The sequence below is a fragment of the Hemibagrus wyckioides genome, linkage group LG01 (assembly GCF_019097595.1).
Source record: "Hemibagrus wyckioides isolate EC202008001 linkage group LG01, SWU_Hwy_1.0, whole genome shotgun sequence".
NCBI lineage: Eukaryota > Metazoa > Chordata > Actinopteri > Siluriformes > Bagridae > Hemibagrus > Hemibagrus wyckioides.
In genome coordinates, this window is record NC_080710.1 from 2,427,642 (window position 1) to 2,448,131 (window position 20,490).

The 20,490-nt window shown below is 42.6% G+C and overlaps 2 protein-coding genes across 2 annotated transcripts in view; both read right to left on the bottom strand.

Moving 5' to 3' along the window:
• Positions 1-9,805, bottom strand: part of LOC131361500 (doublecortin domain-containing protein 2-like) — a 46,395-nt gene extending 36,590 nt beyond the window's left edge. The window contains exons 1-4 of the mRNA XM_058402642.1: positions 9,217-9,805; positions 8,855-8,906; positions 7,909-7,985; positions 7,662-7,796 (exon numbers count right to left, since the gene is read on the bottom strand). Of these exons, the coding sequence (XP_058258625.1) occupies positions 7,662-7,796; positions 7,909-7,985; positions 8,855-8,906; positions 9,217-9,503 (551 nt within the window). The 5' untranslated portion in view covers positions 9,504-9,805. The remainder of the gene's footprint in view (positions 1-7,661; positions 7,797-7,908; positions 7,986-8,854; positions 8,907-9,216) is intronic.
• Positions 9,806-19,041: 9,236 nt separating this feature from the next.
• The window catches only part of slc6a3 (solute carrier family 6 member 3), a 33,107-nt gene continuing 31,658 nt past the window's right edge, over positions 19,042-20,490 (bottom strand). Inside the window, exon 15 of the mRNA XM_058373890.1 lies at positions 19,042-20,068. Within this exon, the coding sequence (XP_058229873.1) occupies positions 20,045-20,068 (24 nt within the window). The 3' untranslated portion in view covers positions 19,042-20,044. The remainder of the gene's footprint in view (positions 20,069-20,490) is intronic.

Genomic DNA, 20,490 nt, shown 5'->3' on the forward strand with positions numbered 1-20,490 from the left:
GAGGTGTGGAGTTGTGTTGAGGTGTTGAGGTGTGGAGTTGTGTTGAGGTGTGGAGTTGTGTTGAGGTGTGGAGTTGTGTTGAGGTGTTTAGGTGTGGAGTTGTGTTGAGGTGTGGAGTTGTGTTGAGGTGTGGAGTTGTGTTGAGGTGTTGAGGTGTGGAGTTGTGTTGAGGTGTTGAGGTGTGGAGTTGTGTTGAGGTGTGGAGTTGTGTTTAGGTGTTGAGGTGTGGAGTTGTGTTGAGGTGTTGAGGTGTGGAGTTGTGTTGAGGTGTGGAGTTGTGTTGAGGTGTTGAGGTGTGGAGTTGTGTTGAGGTGTGGAGTTGTGTTTAGGTGTTCAGGTGTGGAGTTGTGTTGAGGTGTTGAGGTGTGGAGTTGTGTTGAGGTGTGGAGTTGTGTTGAGGTGTTCAGGTGTGGAGTTGTGTTGAGGTGTTGAGGTGTGTAGTTGTGTTGAGGTTTTGAGGTGTGGAGTTGTGTTGAGGTGTGGAGTTGTGTTTAGGTGTTGAGGTGTGGAGTTGTGTTGAGGTGTGGAGATGTGGTGAGGTGTTGAGGTGTGGAGTTGTGTTGAGGTGTGGAGTTGTGTTTAGGTGTTGAGGTTTTGAGTTGTGTTGAGGTGTGGAGTTGTGTTGAGGTGTGGAGTTGTGTTTAGGTGTTCAGGTGTGGAGTTGTGTTGAGGTGTGGAGTTGTGTTGAGGTGTTTAGGTGTGGAGTTGTGTTTAGGTGTTCAGGCGTGGAGTTGTGTGGAGGTGTTGAGGTGTGGAGTTGTGTTGAGGTGTGGAGTTGTGTTGAGGTGTTCAGGTGTGGAGTTGTGTTGAGATTTTGAGGTGTGTAGTTGTGTTGAAGTTTTGAGGTGTGGAGTTGTGTTGAGGTTTTCAGTTGTGTTGAGGTGTTCAGGTGTGGAGTTGTGTTGAGGTGTGGAGTTGTGTTGAGGTGTTGAGGTGTGGAGTTGTGTTGAGGTGTGGAGTTGTGTTGAGGTGTGGAGTTGTGTTGAGGTGTGGAGTTGTGTTGAGGTGTTTAGGTGTGGAGTTGTGTTGAGGTGTGGAGTTGTGTTTAGGTGTTGAGGTGTGGAGTTGTGTTGAGGTGTTGAGGTGTGGAGTTGTGTTGAGGTGTGGAGTTGTGTTGAGGTGTTGAGGTGTGGAGTTGTGTTGAGGTGTGGAGTTGTGTTTAGGTGTTCAGGTGTGGAGTTGTGTTGAGGTGTTGAGGTGTGGAGTTGTGTTGAGGTGTGGAGTTGTGTTTAGGTGTTGAGGTTTTGAGTTGTGTTGAGGTGTGGAGTTGTGTTGAGGTGTGGAGTTGTGTTTAGGTGTTCAGGTGTGGAGTTGTGTTGAGGTGTGGAGTTGTGTTGAGGTGTTTAGGTGTGGAGTTGTGTTTAGGTGTTCAGGCGTGGAGTTGTGTGGAGGTGTTGAGGTGTGGAGTTGTGTTGAGGTGTGGAGTTGTGTTGAGGTGTTCAGGTGTGGAGTTGTGTTGAGGTGTGGAGTTGTGTTTAGGTGTTGAGGTGTGGAGTTGTGTTGAGGTGTGGAGATGTGGTGAGGTGTTGAGGTGTGGAGTTGTGTTGAGGTGTTGAGGTGTGGAGTTGTGTTGAGGTGTTGAGGTGTGGAGTTGTGTTGAGGTGTGGAGTTGTGTTTAGGTGTTGAGGTGTGGAGTTGTGTTGAGGTGTTGAGGTGTGGAGTTGTGTTGAGGTGTGGAGTTGTGTTGAGGTGTTGAGGTGTGGAGTTGTGTTGAGGTGTGGAGTTGTGTTTAGGTGTTCAGGTGTGGAGTTGTGTTGAGGTGTTGAGGTGTGGAGTTGTGTTGAGGTGTGGAGTTGTGTTGAGGTGTTCAGGTGTGGAGTTGTGTTGAGGTGTTGAGGTGTGTAGTTGTGTTGAGGTTTTGAGGTGTGGAGTTGTGTTGAGGTGTGGAGTTGTGTTTAGGTGTTGAGGTGTGGAGTTGTGTTGAGGTGTGGAGATGTGGTGAGGTGTTGAGGTGTGGAGTTGTGTTGAGGTGTGGAGTTGTGTTTAGGTTTTGAGGTGTGGAGGTGTTGAGGTGTGGAGTTGTGTTGAGGTGTGGAGTTGTGTTGAGGTGTTCAGGTGTGGAGTTGTGTTGAGGTTTTGAGGTGTGTAGTTGTGTTGAAGTTTTGAGGTGTGGAGTTGTGTTGAGGTTTTCAGTTGTGTTGAGGTGTTCAGGTGTGGAGTTGTGTTGAGGTGTGGAGTTGTGTTGATATGTTGAGGTGTGGAGTTGTGTTGAGGTGGGGAGTTGTGTTGATATGTTGAGGTGTGGAGTTGTGTTGATATGTTGAGGTGTGGAGTTGTGTTGAGGTGTGGAGTTGTGTTGAGGTTTTCAGTTGTGTTGAGGTGTTCAGGTGTGGAGTTGTGTTGAGGTGTGGAGTTGTGTTGATATGTTGAGGTGTGGAGTTGCGTTGAGGTGTGGAGTTGTGTTGAGGTGTGGAGTTGTGTTGATATGTTGAGGTGTGGAGTTGTGTTGAGGTGTGGAGTTGTGTTGAGGTGTGGAGTTGTGTTGAGGTTTTCAGTTGTGTTGAGGTGTGGGGTTGTGTTGAGGTGTTTAGGTGTGGAGTTGTGTTGAGGTGTTGAGGTGTGGAGTTGTGTTGAGGTGTGGAGTTGTGTTGATATGTTGAGGTGTGGAGTTGTGTTGAGGTTTTCAGTTGTGTTGAGGTGTGGAGTTGTGTTGATATGTTGAGGTGTGGAGTTGTGTTGAGGTGTGGAGTTGTGTTGAGGTGTTGAGGTGTGGAGTTGTGTTGAGGTGTGGAGTTGTGTTGAGGTGTTTAGGTGTGGAGTTGTGTTGAGGTGTGGAGTTGTGTTGATATGTTGAGGTGTGGAGTTGCGTTGAGGTGTGGAGTTGTGTTGATATGTTGAGGTGTGGAGTTGTGTTGATATGTTGAGGTGTGGAGTTGTGTTGAGGTTTTCAGTTGTGTTGAGGTGTTCAGGTGTGGAGTTGTGTTGAGGTGTGGAGTTGTGTTGAGGTGTGGAGTTGTGTTGAGGTGTGGAGTTGTGTTGAGGTGTGGAGTTGTGTTGAGGTGTTTAGGTGTGGAGTTGTGTTGAGGTGTGGAGTTGTGTTGAGGTGTGGAGTTGTGTTGGGGTGTGGGGTTGTGTTGGGGTGTGGGGGTGGGGGGTTGTGTTGGGGTGTGGAGGGGTGGGGTTGTGTTGAGGTGTGGAGTTGTGTTTAGGTGTTGAGGTGTGGAGTTGTGTTGAGGTGTTGAGGTGTGGAGTTGTGTTGAGGTGTGGAGTTGTGTTGAGGTGTTGAGGTGTGGAGTTGTGTTGAGGTGTGGAGTTGTGTTTAGGTGTTCAGGTGTGGAGTTGTGTTGAGGTGTTGAGGTGTGGAGTTGTGTTGAGGTGTGGAGTTGTGTTGAGGTGTTCAGGTGTGGAGTTGTGTTGAGGTGTTGAGGTGTGTAGTTGTGTTGAGGTTTTGAGGTGTGGAGTTGTGTTGAGGTGTGGAGTTGTGTTTAGGTGTTGAGGTGTGGAGTTGTGTTGAGGTGTGGAGATGTGGTGAGGTGTTGAGGTGTGGAGTTGTGTTGAGGTGTGGAGTTGTGTTTAGGTGTTGAGGTTTTGAGTTGTGTTGAGGTGTGGAGTTGTGTTGAGGTGTGGAGTTGTGTTTAGGTGTTCAGGTGTGGAGTTGTGTTGAGGTGTGGAGTTGTGTTGAGGTGTTTAGGTGTGGAGTTGTGTTTAGGTGTTCAGGTGTGGAGTTGTGTTGAGGTTTTGAGGTGTGTAGTTGTGTTGAAGTTTTGAGGTGTGGAGTTGTGTTGAGGTTTTCAGTTGTGTTGATATGTTGAGGTGTGGAGTTGTGTTGATATGTTGAGGTGTGGAGTTGTGTTGATATGTTGAGGTTTGGAGTTGTGTTGAGGTGTGGAGTTGTGTTGATATGTTCAGGTGTGGAGTTGTGTTGATATGTTGAGGTTTGGAGTTGTGTTGAGGTGTGGAGTTGTGTTGAGGTTTTCAGTTGTGCTGAGGTGTTCAGGTGTGGAGTTGTGTTGAGGTGTGGAGTTGTGTTGATATGTTGAGGTGTGGAGTTGCGTTGAGGTGTGGAGTTGTGTTGAGGTGTTGAGGTGTGGAGTTGTGTTGATATGTTGAGGTGTGGAGTTGTGTTGAGGTGTGGAGTTGTGTTGATATGTTGAGGTGTGGAGTTGTGTTGACGTGTTGAGGTTTTCAGTTGTGTTGAGGTGTTCAGGTGTGGAGTTGTGTTGAGGTGTTTAGGTGTGGAGTTGTGTTGAGGTGTTGAGGTGTGGAGTTGTGTTGAGGTGTTTAGGTGTGGAGTTGTGTTGAGGTGTTCAGTTGTGTTGAGGTGTTGAGGTGTGGAGTTGTGTTGAGGTGTGGAGTTGTGTTGAGGTGTTTAGGTGTGGAGTTGTGTTGAGGTGTTCAGGTGTGGAGTTGTGTTGAGGTGTTGAGGTGTGGAGTTGTGTTGAGGTGTTGAGGTGTGGAGTTGTGTTGAGGTGTTGAGGTGTGGAGTTGTGTTGAGGTGTTTAGGTGTGGAGTTGTGTTGAGGTGTGGAGTTGTGTTGATATGTTGAGGTGTGGAGTTGTGTTGAGGTGTGGAGTTGTGTTGAGGTTTTCAGTTGTGTTGAGGTGTGGGGTTGTGTTGAGGTGTTCAGGTGTGGAGTTGTGTTGAGGTGTTGAGGTGTGGAGTTGTGTTGAGGTGTGGAGTTGTGTTGATATGTTGAGGTGTGGAGTTGTGTTGAGGTGTGGAGTTGTGTTGATATGTTGAGGTGTGGAGTTGTGTTGAGGTGTGGAGTTGTGTTGAGGTGTGGAGTTGTGTTGAGGTGTTTAGGTGTGGAGTTGTGTTGAGGTGTGGAGTTGTGTTGATATGTTGAGGTGTGGAGTTGCGTTGAGGTGTGGAGTTGTGTTGATATGTTGAGGTGTGGAGTTGTGTTGATATGTTGAGGTGTGGAGTTGTGTTGAGGTGTGGAGTTGTGTTGAGGTGTTGAGGTGTGGAGTTGTGTTGAGGTGTGGAGTTGTGTTGAGGTGTGGAGTTGTGTTGAGGTGTTTAGGTGTGGAGTTGTGTTGAGGTGTGGAGTTGTGTTGAGGTGTGGAGTTGTGTTGAGGTGTTGAGGTGTGGAGTTGTGTTGAGGTGTGGAGTTGTGTTGAGGTGTGGAGTTGTGTTTAGGTGTTGAGGTGTGGAGTTGTGTTGAGGTGTTGAGGTGTGGAGTTGTGTTGAGGTGTGGAGTTGTGTTGAGGTGTTGAGGTGTGGAGTTGTGTTGAGGTGTGGAGTTGTGTTTAGGTGTTCAGGTGTGGAGTTGTGTTGAGGTGTTGAGGTGTGGAGTTGTGTTGAGGTGTGGAGTTGTGTTGAGGTGTTCAGGTGTGGAGTTGTGTTGAGGTTTTGAGGTGTGTAGTTGTGTTGAGGTTTTGAGGTGTGGAGTTGTGTTGAGGTGTGGAGTTGTGTTTAGGTGTTGAGGTGTGGAGTTGTGTTGAGGTGTGGAGTTGTGGTGAGGTGTTGAGGTGTGGAGTTGTGTTGAGGTGTGGAGTTGTGTTTAGGTGTTGAGGTTTTGAGTTGTGTTGAGGTGTGGAGTTGTGTTGAGGTGTGGAGTTGTGTTGAGGTGTGGAGTTGTGTTTAGGTGTTCAGGTGTGGAGTTTTGTTGAGGTGTGGAGTTGTGTTGAGGTGTTTAGGTGTGGAGTTGTGTTTAGGTGTTCAGGTGTGGAGTTGTGTGGAGGTGTTGAGGTGTGGAGTTGTGTTGAGGTGTGGAGTTGTGTTGAGGTGTTCAGGTATGGAGTTGTGTTGAGGTTTTGAGGTGTGTAGTTGTGTTGAAGTTTTGAGGTGTGGAGTTGTGTTGAGGTGTGGAGTTGTGTTTAGGTGTTGAGGTGTGGAGTTGTGTTGAGGTGTGGAGTTGTGGTGAGGTGTTGAGTTGTGTTGAGGTGTGGAGTTGTGTTTAGGTGTTGAGGTGTGGAGTTGTGTTGAGGTGTGGAGTTGTGTTGAGGTGTTCAGGTGTGGAGTTGTGTTGAGGTTTTGAGGTGTGTAGTTGTGTTGAGGTGTGGAGTTGTGTTTAGGTGTGGAGTTGTGTTGAGGTGTGGAGTTGTGTTGAGGTGTTTAGGTGTGGAGTTGTGTTGAGGTGTGGAGTTGTGTTTAGGTGTTCAGGTGTGGAGTTGTGTTGAGGTGTGGAGTTGTGTTTAGGTGTTCAGGTGTGGAGTTGTGTTGAGGTGTGGAGTTGTGTTGAGGTGTTTAGGTGTGGAGTTGTGTTGAGGTGTTGAGGTGTGGAGTTGTGTTGAGGTGTTTAGGTGTGGAGTTGTGTTGAGGTGTTGAGGTGTGGAGTTGTGTTGAGGTGTGGAGCTGTGTTTAGGTGTTCAGGTGTGGAGTTGTGTTGAGGTGTGGAGTTGTGTTGAGGTGTGGAGTTGTGTTGAGGTGTTGAGGTGTGGAGTTGTGTTGAGGTGTTTAGGTGTGGAGTTGTGTTGAAGTGTTTAGGTGTGGAGTTGTGTTGAGGTGTGGAGTTGTGTTTAGGTGTTCAGGTGTGGAGTTGTGTTGAGGTGTGGAGTTGTGTTGAGGTGTTCAGGTGTGGAGTTGTGTTGAGGTGTGGAGTTGTGTTGAGGTGTGGAGTTGTGTTGAGGTGTTTAGGTGTGGAGTTGTGTTGAGGTGTTTAGGTGTGGAGTTGTGTTGAGGTGTGGAGTTGTGTTTAGGTGTTGAGGTGTGGAGTTGTGTTGAGGTGTGGAGTTGTGTTGAGGTGTGGAGTTTTGTTGAGGTGTGGAGTTGTGTTGAGGTGTTGAGGTGTGGAGTTTTGTTGAGGTGTGGAGTTGTGTTGAGGTGTTGAGGTGTGGAGTTTTGTTGAGGTGTGGAGTTGTGTTGAGGTGTGGAGTTTTGTTGAGGTGTGGAGTTGTGTTGAGGTGTTTAGGTGTGGAGTTGTGTTGAGGTGTTTAGGTGTGGAGTTGTGTTGAGGTGTTGAGTTGTGTTGAGGTGTTTAGGTGTGGAGTTGTGTTGAGGTGTTTAGGTGTGGAGTTGTGTTGAGGTGTGGAGTTGTGTTGAGGTGTTTAGGTGTGGAGTTGTGTTGAGGTGTTTAGGTGTGGAGTTGTGTTGAGGTGTTTAGGTGTGGAGTTGTGTTGAGGTGTTGAGGTGTGGAGTTGTGTTTAGGTGTTCAGGTGTGGAGTTGTGTTGAGGTGTGGAGTTGTGTTGAGGTGTGGAGTTTTGTTGAGGTGTGGAGTTGTGTTGAGGTGTGGAGTTTTGTTGAGGTGTGGAGTTGTGTTGAGGTGTGGAGTTTTGTTGAGGTGTGGAGTTGTGTTGAGGTGTGGAGTTTTGTTGAGGTGTGGAGTTGCGTTGAGGTGTTTAGGTGTGGAGTTGTGTTGAGGTGTTTAGGTGTGGAGTTGTGTTGAGGTGTTTAGGTGTGGAGTTGTGTTGAGGTGTTGAGTTGTGTTGAGGTGTTTAGGTGTGGAGTTGTGTTGAGGTGTTTAGGTGTGGAGTTGTGTTGAGGTGTTGAGTTGTGTTGAGGTGTTTAGGTGTGGAGTTGTGTTGAGGTGTTTAGGTGTGGAGTTGTGTTGAGGTGTGGAGTTGTGTTGAGGTGTGGAGTTGTGTTGAGGTGTTTAGGTGTGGAGTTGTGTTGAGGTGTTGAGTTGTGTTGAGGTGTTGAGTTGTGTTGAGTTGTGTTGAGGTGTTTAGGTGTGGAGTTGTGTTGAGGTGTTGAGTTGTGTTGAGGTGTTGAGTTGTGTTGAGTTGTGTTGAGGTGTTTAGGTGTGGAGTTGTGTTGAGGTGTTGAGTTGTACTGATACCTGCGCACTCCTCCCAGAATCCTCAGCCCCATTTTCTCTGTGATCATCTCCAGGATTCGTTCAAACTGATTGAGCAGGCGGCTCGGAACCAGAAACCTCACAGCTGGAGTCAACACGTCTCCGTTAGCAACAACACTGAACACACACACACACACACACAGCAGATGATGGACAGATGGACTGATATGTAGCTGAAATGATGGACAGATATATTTTCACACAGATGGTGTAAAGGATTAAAACTCACAATATTGCACACGGCTCTTTGATGGGCTTCAGGAACCGGGCTGAGACGATGATCCGGTTCTGCGGTGCTGCTTTCACCTGCCCACATAAAACACACCTGCACTTTACTGACCATAAGCTGTGACCTTTCCTTTTGTGGGCAAGTTTGGTATTTAAACTAAACTTTATTTACACACAATCAGAATCAATTAGGACAATCTGGACTCCTGAGTCCTACACACCCTATTAGTGTGTGTGTGTGTGTTCTCTGTTGTCCTGTTTAGCATCAGCTCATAGCAACATGGTTAAGTGTGTGTGTGTGTGTGTGTGTGTCTCGAGGGAATAGCTAGGCTTTACTCAGAAAGACAAGGACAGCATTTTAACTGGAATCATTAAGAGCTACGGAGGAGCCGATTCCCTGTGACACGCCTCGGCTTCAGCTGAGAAGCGAGAAAAACAATGTGTTCTGTCCGAATGGAGACTCCATCAAATCAAATGGAGCGAGAGTCAAAAACACGTCTTGTAGTCGTGGTTATTTTCCTCAAACAGCATGTCCCTGAGTGTGGGATTTCTTCTTACACCTGTTAAAGAGCAGCAGATTCATTTATATTCTAGCTATTTAATGCTGTGGAACGTTAGCAAAACATTCTCACGTCACGTTATAGCGGCTATAAACAGTTCCCTCACGTCCTGTTGGAGTTAATGAGACAGAGGAACGTCAAAAAAGAAGCGTGAAAAGCTGTCCCAGCTTCAGCTCTGACACTGGAGACTCCTTCCATAAATGTGAAACTGATCACATCAGACCTTGTGACTGAGCTAGGCAAATTTGTTCTAGTTAGATATGTGTCTGGTGGTGTGGTGTGATGGTGGTGTGGTGTGATGGTGGGGAACTGGGAACTGATATTATTTACACACACACACGCGCGCGCGCACACACGGGCAGATAGTTGACCTTTTATCCCCCTCACCATTCCGTTGTTCTGCAGCATCCGTTTCTTCCTGCTTCCGATTTGCAAATAGCTGCGAAAAGAAAAGAACCATTACATGTGTGTTATTACTCATATGACGTCATAAAGTTCAAAATGTTCAGTCTGAGTGATCACAATGTATAACAGTAAGGAGTTAAAAACAACAAGAATGGCCTGCTGAACAGGAAATCTCATCATATGGCTCGCGCTCGTGTGTATTCTTTTTAGATATTAAATAAATAAATTCTTTGTAACTTTAACACACGCGCACAAGCTTCTACATATCAGCGTTCGACGTTTTCATTCATTCTTTATTTTATTTTTTGTAATTAATTGCTTTGTTTGCTTTCGTTGTCACTCACTCTAATTTCTTGAACTTCTCCTTCCCCGCCGCCACGTACTGCTCGCCGTGGCGCACGTGCTCGAGCGCGTCCACGCGGTGCCCGGCTCGGGGCGTGTAGATGCTGCGCACGGCGCCGAACGGAGCGCGCACTCGCCCGGTCACCTCGCGCAGCAGCGTCTCGAAGTCGCACACGCGCTTCTCGTGGACGAGCACTCGGCGCGCCTCCGTGTGCGCGTCCCCGTTGCGGTACACGAAGATGCTGCGCACCGCCGGTTGTGCGCGGAAGTTGGGTTTCTCACAAGACATCACTTTTGTTTAGTTTAGTTTTTATTTCCACTTTAAAAAGGTTAATTGGTAAACAAATATATCAAGAAAAAATTCTTTAAACACCGGAGGTTGGATTTCAGGATAAATAAATTGCGCGGAATAAAACCTCCGTTCGAATTAGTGCTTCGAAGGTTACCGAAAATTCCCGAAGGCAGTCGCGCGTGAGCCATAATCTTCATCCAGATGTTTAAAACTCAAAAATCAGTTTCACTCCATATTAACTTGCTGAAGCAGTAAGATTAAATAAAATACTGAGCAGAGTAATTAAAGCGGAGAGAGAGAGAGAGAGAGAGGTGACCGAGCCGCGCGCGCACACAACAAGTCGGGCATCTCGGGAACGCCGGGGTTATTTTGAACCGTTACCATGGAGACATGCTTAACCACTCCGAGAGGCGGAGCTGAAACAAACACGGTGCCGGGTTCGGGTCACAGAAATGCGGTGATTAATTAACATTAACGTTTATTGACCCCAAGTGGATGGTGATTGGTCCAGTGTCTGTTTCCATAGTAACTGGAATTGTACGGTTTTATTCCTCAAAAAACCACAGCAATTTAAATATGAGATAGAAATGACTTTATATTTTAAAATCTATTTTATATCAGTTATAGCTTTAAACATTCGTCACAAGCCTCTTTTTCTTTTAAAAGCAAAATTAACAACAAAATAAAACTGTTCTGAACTGCTGGTACTGGAGACTCCTTCCCTAAATGTGTTGTCTTAGAGAAAACTTTACTATATTTGTGATTTTTTCCTGTTGTAGAAGCTGTTGTTATAGAAACGATCAGTGCTTTAATATAAACCTGGGTGTGTTCTGTTCTGTACATCATGTGTTCTGTACATCATGTTCTTTTACTTCACATCTCCTATATTAATCTTCAGTCGTGTGGTATTATATAGATCATTGTACTAATGTGAACCTTCTAGCGGCGTTAATAACCTAGCTCTTGTGTATAAAGGTGTGTGTGTTCCAGCGGTTGTGTGTTGCCTGGCAGAAGGGAGTTAATTGGACACATAGGGAATGTGGTCTGGAGCGAGAAGCCAGATAAATACAGCGTGTTTGTTTATTGCGTCGCGTGACAACTGCAGAATAAAGACACGCGTTACATTAGTACACGACACTGGGGCTGTGTGTCGCGTAAAGAGACTCACAGAGATAGTGTAGGTTTTGGTAGAACTGTTACATCAGGAGGAGAGGTGAACTGCGATCCCACACACACACACATTTCTTTAATTATGTCAGCCAAATGAAGCATGTGCCAATTATTGTTATTTATTCATGAATGACTGAACAGCATAAAGTAACAAGGTAAATGAAATCTTCCTGGGAAATGTATAGGCATGTCCAAATCTAACTGATTAATAATGCATGATAAAATAGTGTAACACTGAGAAACAGGCACTAAAATGATAACTACTAGAAAAAACATCAACATGACAGTATAACAAGAGACTGCTTAATCATACACAATTTAACAATAATACAAGTAACAAGAAGAAAACACCAAAAAAAATAACTTTGATTAAACAACAGTACAAGACACTGTATAATAACACAACTACAAATTTACATGATTATAACCAGATTATAACTTTATACAACAAAAGATAACTTTAATAATCTACTTAACAATAGAACATGAACCATGTGAACATGACTGACAAAAGCAAGCAAAAAATAACAGATATAAACAATACAACCATGTTACTATACTCCGATCAGGTATAACATTATGAGCACTGAGAGGTGAAGTGAATAAGACTGAGTATCTCCTCATCATGGCACTTGTTAGTGGGTGGGATATATTAGGCAGCAAGTCAACATTTTGTCCTCAAAGTTGATGTTAGAAGCAGGAAAAATGGACAAGCGTAAGGATTTGAGCTTTGAGTTTGATGAAGGGCCAAATTGTGATGGCTAGACCACTGGATCAGAGCATCTCCAAAACTACAGCTCTTGTGGGGTGTTCCCAAGAAGGCTGACCCGTGTGATCCGATCCAACAGACGAGCTACTGTTGCTCAAATTGCTGAAGAAGTTAGGTCAGGGTGCCTGTGCTGACTGCTGTGCACCACCAAAAGCACAAACAATGGGTACATGAGAACTGAACCACAGAGCAATGGAAGAAGGTGGCCTGTTCTAAAGAATCACGTTTTCTTTTACAACACGTGAATGTCCGGGTGCAGGTGCATCTCTTACCTGGGGAACACATGGCACCAGGATGCACTATGGGAAGAAGGCGAGTCGGTGGAGGCAGTGTCCTGCTCTGGTCAGTGTTCTGCTGGGAAACCTTGGGTCCTGCCATCCATGTGGATGTTACTTTGACATGTACCACCTACCTAAGCATTGCTGTAGACCATCTACACCCTTTCATGGAATCGGTATTCCCTGATGGCTGTGGTCTCTTTCAGCAGGATAATGCCCCGTGCCACAAAGCAGAAATGGTTCAGGAATGGTTTGATGACCACAACAACCATTTTTTTGGTGTTGACTCCAAATTCCCCAGATGTAAATCCAATCCAGCATCTGTGGGATGTTCTGGACAAACAAGTCCGATCCATGGAGACCCCACCTCACAACTTACAGGACTTAAAGGATCTGCTGCTAACATCTTGGTGCCACAGCACAACTTCAGGGATCTAGTGGAGTCCATGCCTCGACGGGCTGTTTTGGCAGCAAAAGGGGGACCAACACCATATTAGGCAGGTGGTCATAATGTTATGCCTGATCAGTTCAAATATATAACAAATTTAAGCAACAACTTGACAACATAAAGAAATGTAAACAATATCGTAACTTAAAATCATAATATAAACAAAAATGTACGACAATCTAACAAGAACATTTCAACAGTGTGTGATTAGCTTGTTTTTTTCCATGTAGAAACACGGTCATGATGTAATGAAAGTTCAGATGCCGTGAGTTTAATAAGTGTGATAAAGCTGAGGCTTCACTGTGACACAGAGTCATTCTGCTGAACTGAGTTCTTTTTCCTGCTCCATGGCCACGCTGGTCTCTGTACAATACACACTATACCTGTGAGGCTGTGACGCTCGGCCTTCTGGGAAAATCCACCATCACCAGCACTTATAACGTACAAAGAGACAGAACATACACAGTGCTGACCTTTTAACCAGACTAGGCTAGTTTTAGCTGAGTAAAAGCTATAGAATCATGTGAGCATAGCCTTCATTAAATGACAGATGTTTGTCTTTGTTGAGTGGTTATATCTGTGTAGACTTTTTTCTTATCTTATATTCTTTTGTCATTGCCAACACAGCATCAGCTAGCAAAACGGCTCATACTGAGGGAGCTGTGCAGCAGATGTGCCACGTAAACAGATTTAATGTAAAGAAATAAGTAAAAGGACTTGACTGTGGTGAAGTTGTCTGTTACATGTAGCATTTCTGGAAGGAGTCTCCAGTGTCAGTGCTTTGTAACAGTCTGAAGTAAAGAGGTTCGCTTTGGTCAGCGGCTTTTGTTTTACTTTAAGAACGGATCAGTATCTTGTTAGCAAACAACTTGTTATCCAAGTCTGGAGTGGTGCAGAGCTGTTTAGCTCTGGGTTCTTATTGGTGTGTTAGTGCGTTAGTTTCATTGTAACTTATATCACAAACTTGTATGCATTCGTTCCTTCTAATAAGTTACTGTTTCTATGGTAACAGCTCATTTTGTGCTTATTATGAAAGGAGTCTCCAGTGTCAGTACTCTTTCCCCTCAAAACATCAGTGTTGAGGCTAATGTTGCTAACAAGGATGTTTTTGCAGTTTTTACTTTTTTGAAGCTGTTCGTTCTGAACTGGCCACAAGATGGCATCATGACCCAAGAATAGAAAGCAATGAAAGCATAAACTTTTGTTTTACTTCGGTTTAAAACGTCTCAATTGATTTCCCTATTAGAATTATGACAAAAATAAGTGAATTTTATTACTTGGAGCTGACTCCTGGGACAATTTGCTATGAAGTTTGTACTTTGGACATAATGGTGAACACCATAATGTTGGAGTGACTGAATCTAAAGGCAACATCTGTGAAGGGGAAATAAATAATTAAATAGATTCGGACACTCATTATAAGCTAATAACCTTGGCTAACCATGTAGCTTGCTAGCTTGTAGCCATTAAGACAATGTGAAAGCACAGTGACTGGAATAAAAGGTCAAAAAATATCAGGGATATAATACCTTCCCTCAGATGTGTCTGTTAACTAATACGAAGAGGCTCCATATTAATAAAATAATCATTTTGCTAACTAGCAAGTAGCTATTATGATAAATCTTTCATGCAGAAAAATAAAGGCATTGTGACTGATATTTCTGAGATTTTTTCAGCACAGTCTTCCTCAGATTTGGTGTTATGTGAATTGTTGATTTTGCATGTTGATGTAATTCAATAATAAAAAAAACTTCACATGGATACAGCTCCCATTTTTTTTTCTGAATTACACGTAGATGTTATTTATTCTGAAGAATGCTAATGTGATGGAAAAGACCTCAGATGATTCGGCAAAATAATACGGAAATACTTAATACGACTAACATTACTGATATTTTAAAAGCATATGTTCATAATGCCTGGGATTTTTGTTTTTAATCTAATTGACTAACAAATCTGGGGGAAATGCTAACATTCCCTACATTAACAGCTATGTGCTGTTTACTGAAATCGTATCCTGTATAGCAGATAACTGTTTAGCGTGTTTTTCTGGAAAATATAAATGCCCAGTGATGATAGAAAAAACACAAAGAGGTCAGGAATATCAACATTTTCCTCAGATTTGTTGGTAAATTACATATATAAAGGCTCCTTGTGATAAAAAAATAGGATTTAGCTTATTAGCATGCATCTGTCCAGTCGTTTAGGCGGGAAAATATAAACTGCTCTTGAACTTGCTCTTCAGTCACCGTGCTTTCATTTAACTCTATAAAAAGTCTTTTTAGTTATTTGGAAGCTTTACGTAACAATTTATTATTTTTCTAGACAGCACAGCACTAGTAGGAAGGATTTTATACAGAAAACCATGACACTGTGAGAACTGTGGTGAAGATGATGGATTTTCCTCAGGTTTGTTGGAAACTAAAACCACAGTGTGAATAAATTGTGACTTTACATAATTAGAGACTGCAGCACCGTCATTTAACTCGATAGCTACATGCTACTTAGCGAGTTTTTCCTGATTTGTTTTAGAACATCTGAGGAAAATGTCCCTGACATTTTTTGTTGGTTCCAAGATTGCTGTGCGTTTACATTTATCTCTATAATAGCTATACAGTAGCTCTGTGGTGAAATTCTAATTTTAATAGCACTTAGCTGATTAAGAAAGCAAAAAATAACATAAAAAGGTTAGGAATATTAATGTTTTCCTCAAACGTGGTGATTAAAATGCATAAGAAAGGGCTGCATACAGCTAGCATTACGCTTTCAATTAAGCTTAGCATTGACTGCTACCTGAACACCTTTTTCTGTTTTAAATAATCAACTTGTGTTACTCAGGCGCTCCGTATTCCCTTCTAAATATACACAAAATAGTGCCTTATGTTGTATGAGACACACGAACACACACACACACACGAACACACACACACACACACACACACACACACACAGACACAGACACACACACACACACAGATCACGATCTTTTGTTCCTTTTCGATACAACAGGGCTATAAAATTACGCCTGAGTGCTGTTGTGTAATAAGAGTTTACTCTCTGCTCTCATGCAGACTAAAGTGCTTGGTTAATTGGGGCGCAGTGACAACACGGGCGCTAAACACACACTTCCAGAAAAGAACGAGGTGCCATGATGGGGTCAGTGTGTACAGCCTCCAGGTAGAACATATACATGATCATGAACTAAATAAAAAAAGTGTTTCCTGTAAAACCCTGAACCAACACGCAAATCTTATAGACCTATGCAGCAGCTGCTCATAAGTTTATGGACGTCTTTGGTTCTGGAACATTTCTGGTTAGTCGTTGTGAACATTCAATTCAATCACACTGATATTAGAATCATGTATTTAATCATGTGATTCAATTAGGGCTGTTTTGTTCAGTGGTTTGATGTTCTCTATAACCCAAAACTAACTAACTTTGGGAAATTAGTCTTTAAATTTCGACAGCAAAGAGATTAGCTCCAGAGACAGGAAATGGTCGTCCTTAACTTCCTGCCATTTTGTTTATTCAGTTAGAACTGTTATATAAAGGGAATAAAACACTCAGTGTAACGCTGTCCTTGTAAAATAATCACCCCATACTGAAGTGTGATGAATCTGCGTTGTGTGTGTGTTGAGGAAACGCCCCCCCCCACACACACATACACACACCGCAGAAGCTGATTATTTAACTGTAATAGCATTTGCACGTTTTTCTTCCTTCACGCTTTATCTGTCTAATCTTGTTTGCTCTGAATTTGTTTTAAGCATTAGCTTTATTATCTTCCTCACACAGCAGGCAGCACCCCAATCCACCGTAAACTAGTTTGCTCCGCTCCAGCTGTAATTTGTCTTCACCGTGTTGTGCTCAGGTGCTGCCTGGGTGCAGATATCCATTTCAGATACAACAATCCACGCCTGGCCTCTGCGTAATCAGACGCTCAGATTCAGCAGCACGAGAACCATCACCAAACAATCAGGCAGCTATGAGGCCACTTCTGCCATCTGCTTTATCCTTTTATTAAGTGCCGTGTGAGGTGTTATGTAAGAGATGCGCCTGAGCGATGTCGGCCGATGCTCAGATTGGATATTGACGCGTCGGTGAGGAAACAGGATTGGATTTGTGTGTGTATGAATAAACAATATAACAACGGCAATGCAAGCACCAGAGGCTCTTTCGTTGCTCATCAAACACTCTCTGATGCTTACTGATTCAGGAGAATGGCATTTAACACCAATATAATATTTTTAGCCCGCTTTGATCCCAGTTCACTCCAGGTTTCTTACTCGGAAGAGCGTCAAAACGTCCGTCAAAGCACAAATCCGGAGTAAAGGCCAGTTTTAACAGCCAAAAATAAATTGATCAAGTGGGAAAGTTTTGTGATTAAAGATTCAGCAGCCTCATTATTCACTATGAGATGATTTAAAGCTGCTTTATGATGGTCATTCTGAACTCTGATTGGTCCGCTGCTGTAACATTTATGATGACTTCATCAGCTGAAAATTGTGCAGTGTGCAGTGCGATCAGATTGAATTCTAGTAAAAGGTGATGTGCTGAGCTTCAGCTGCATCAGTGGCCAAACTGCCTTAGCCCAATAAAACCTGAGCCACAGCAGCGGTACACTGTAACACAATGTCCACCTCGGTCAGATCAAAGCCAGTGATGTGCTCTCGCGTCACCAAGCGAGACAGGAAATATGTAACTCTGTACATTTATCTCTCACGTGTTTGTGCAGACGTCCGGTTTATTGCTTTGCTGATCAATGGAATTAGCATGAGGCCAAACAGACGGTGATTAGTGCAGTGTTAGTTTTAGCACTGTTAAAGCTCCACGCCTTGTGCTCCAGCTCAGGGGTCAAAGGTCCCCTAAGCTACTGTAGTGTTACCAAAAGGACACAGATGGACATGTCACAGGGAGCAGGAAATGTGAGGGGACTAAAACTAAAAAAAAAAAGCAGCGAAAATACTGTGTTTATTATTAGCTGTGTGAATATAAATGTTACTGAATTATTTGTTTCATCGTCTTTTAATTTTGAATTGATCACAGAGCAAGTGTTTAAATTATTCATAAAAATGATTATTAAAAATATTTTAAAATTTATATTAAAAGTAAAGTTATAAAAACCCATAGCGTGTATATATTTTTTAAATTTATTTTTGCATACAGTCATTCATAGAACCTTCTATTTCTGATTCCTGTTAGATAGCTGGAAAGATGCTGCAAGAAACCTACAACCTCTGGAAAAACAATCCAAACTCCGCTGGAGCAGAGGAGAGGAAGAGGAGTGAGGGACGAGGATGAGGTAATGGTGAGGAAGAGAAGAGAGTCAGGTGATCAGATGGAGGAGAGAAGCAGTGCAGGTGGTTTAGTCAGCGATGTGGATGAGTTGAAGCTTTTGGTCATGGAGGATTTAGTCCTTTAATGCTAACACGTTTAATAACGAGGCCAAAGATGATGAGTTTCTCCTCCATGGTATTTATCACACTTTAGGTTTATATGGTTTTAAATTAACTTCTTGGAAAAAATTCTTACTTCTGTTTACAAATCTAACACTCAGAACCTCATCTAACTGCACTGAATGTTTTAGTTACTACAGAAATGACCATAAGTGTTGGTGTAGCAGACTAACCAAAAAAAAAAAAAAAGTGTTTCCTGTAAAACCCTGAACCAACAGCTCATAAGTTTATGGACGTCTTTGGTTCTGGAACATTTCTGGTTAGTCGTTGTGAACATTCAATTCAATCACACTGATATTAGAATCATGTATTTAATCATGTGATTCAATTAGGGCTGTTTTGTTCAGTGGTTTGATGTTCTCTATAACCCAAAACTAACTAACTTTGGGAAATTAGTGTTTAAATTGCCCCCAAAAAAGAAAAAGAAGTCAAAGTAAAACAAATTGTCATTATACATATACTAATCTACTTTTACTTTCAATAACAAGTATATACCCTGACCAGGCATAACATTATGACCACCTGCCTAATATTGTGTTGGTCCCCCTTTTGCTGCCAAAACAGCCCTGACCCGTCCTGCACTGTGTATTCTGACCCCTTTCTATCAGAACCATCTATTCTTCAGCAGTTTGATCAACAGTAGCTTGTCTGTTGGATCGGATCACACGGGCCAGCCTTCGCTCCCCACGTGCATCAATGAGCCTTGACCACCCATGACCCTGTCGCCGGTTCACCACTGTTCCTTCCTTGGACCACTTTTGATAGATACTGACCACTGCAGACCGGGAACACCCCACAAGAGCTGCAGTTTTGGAGATGTTCTGATCCAGTGGTCTAGCCATCACAATTTGTCCCTCTTGGTCAAACTCAAAGCTCAAATCCTTACGCTTGTCCATTTTTCCTGCTTCTAACACTGTGAGGACAAAATGTTCACTTGTTGCATAATATATCCCACCCACTAACAGGTGCCATGATGAGGAGGAGTCTTATTCACTTCACCGGTCAGTGGTCAGAATGTTATGGCTGATCGGTGTATATTTGTAAAGCAGCAACACAACTTTATGCATTAGAGTTTTAAAATGAAGACATTGTTTGTTTGGTGAAAAACAAGCAAGTCCTAAATGGAGCATGTAGTACTTCACACAGTTCCATGGCAACATGACAGCAGACTTCACCTAACTTTCAGAGACTTTTCAGAACATAAAATAATTACCTTTGCAATAGTTACTAATGATCTGTAAGGCTCAACACATCCTATTGAGCTGTTTTATAAAGAATTCAAACAGCAGCAGTCACTATAGTTTCCTCTGATATTACTGTATTTATGCTAGCTGTGTACCTCCAGCAGTTAAGCCGTTAATAATGATCAGAAAAAAGAAAAACGAACCACACTCATACCATTTCATCCACAGGCTCTTTATTGATTATATATATATATATTTTACAGCAGGTGATAAGTTTCACTTCAGTACATGATGAGGGACAATGTTATGATGAATAAATATACGCACGTTAGATTTCTTCAAATGTGCGTGTATTTAGATCGTTAAAGGAACACCGTAATTTTTTCACTTTAGCTACTGAGTATTCAGCAGCTTATTCATGTGTGTTGGTGATTTCACAGTAAAATATTCTCACAAAATAAAATACTATGATGTTAAAATGAATCAATGTTAAATTTGCTGGATGTCGCGAAGCATCGGTACTGTAACCAGTCTCCAGCTCACGTCTAATAGGAGTCGTGTCATGCTAATATCTGTGAAAGTGTAAATGAACAGCGGAGTAAAGCTAATGTGTAAATATGGCTTCGTTAAGTGGATCAACCTGATCAGCACGTCCATTGTTTTTCTCGTTTCCAAACACAAATAAGATGTACAGATTCGACTATCTCACTAGATATTATTCAACATTATTCGTCGCTAGGTTCGTAGTCAGTATACAGTTTTCCACACGTCAATCACATTGATCAATAAGGCTCAGTTTGTACTCTAATCACAAAAGAATATTGAAACAGTAAACAGTCGTCGTAACAGTCATCGTATAGCGAGAGCGCGGCCGTTTCCCAAACGCTAGAATGGTTGCTTCTTCAGATCGGCCATTTTTTCAAAATTAAAACCCTCAGCTATAACTCCCATCCTCATCATTGGAGGGTTTTTTTTCTCTGGATAGCTATTTTCCTGTTAGCTGCTAGCGTTTGGGATACAGCCTGAAAAAGATTTTTTTTACTGACAGAATTTTGACCATGTTGTGATCAATACCACATCACTGCCACACTTTTTATTATTATTATTATTATTATCATTATTATTTTTTTTTTTACGTGAGAAAGAGAAGGACGAGACATACGGCTTGTTTGGCACACAGCACCCCCTACAGAGCTGGAGGAGTTGACTCTTTTGAAATACTTTTTGCAACATTCACACCACCAGCCAGTGATGAAGCTGGAAAGAAACAGAAAACACATGAACATTACATTTAGACCACTTTTAGGATGCTTAACGTGCAAGAGTTAGCATCTCCTAGGAAGAAAAGAAAGATCAAAATGTTTAAGATTGTAACAAAAATATTAATTCAGCAATTAGTAATTCAATTAATTAGCAATATATTATATATTAAAATGCATATAATCCAAGCTTTAAGTCCAGACCTGGCTAACAGACCTTTTTAATTTTATTTAATTTTATTTTATTGATAAAATATTTTTGAAAAAATGTTCGTCAACTCTATTAGTTTCATAATAAATAATATAAAATATTTTTCACATTATATCACATAAAAAAACATAATGAAAAAAGTTTGTGAAATTTTTTCTTAGTGTTCAGTTGCTTTGATTTATTTCTACAGCAAAATTCACATTTTTACA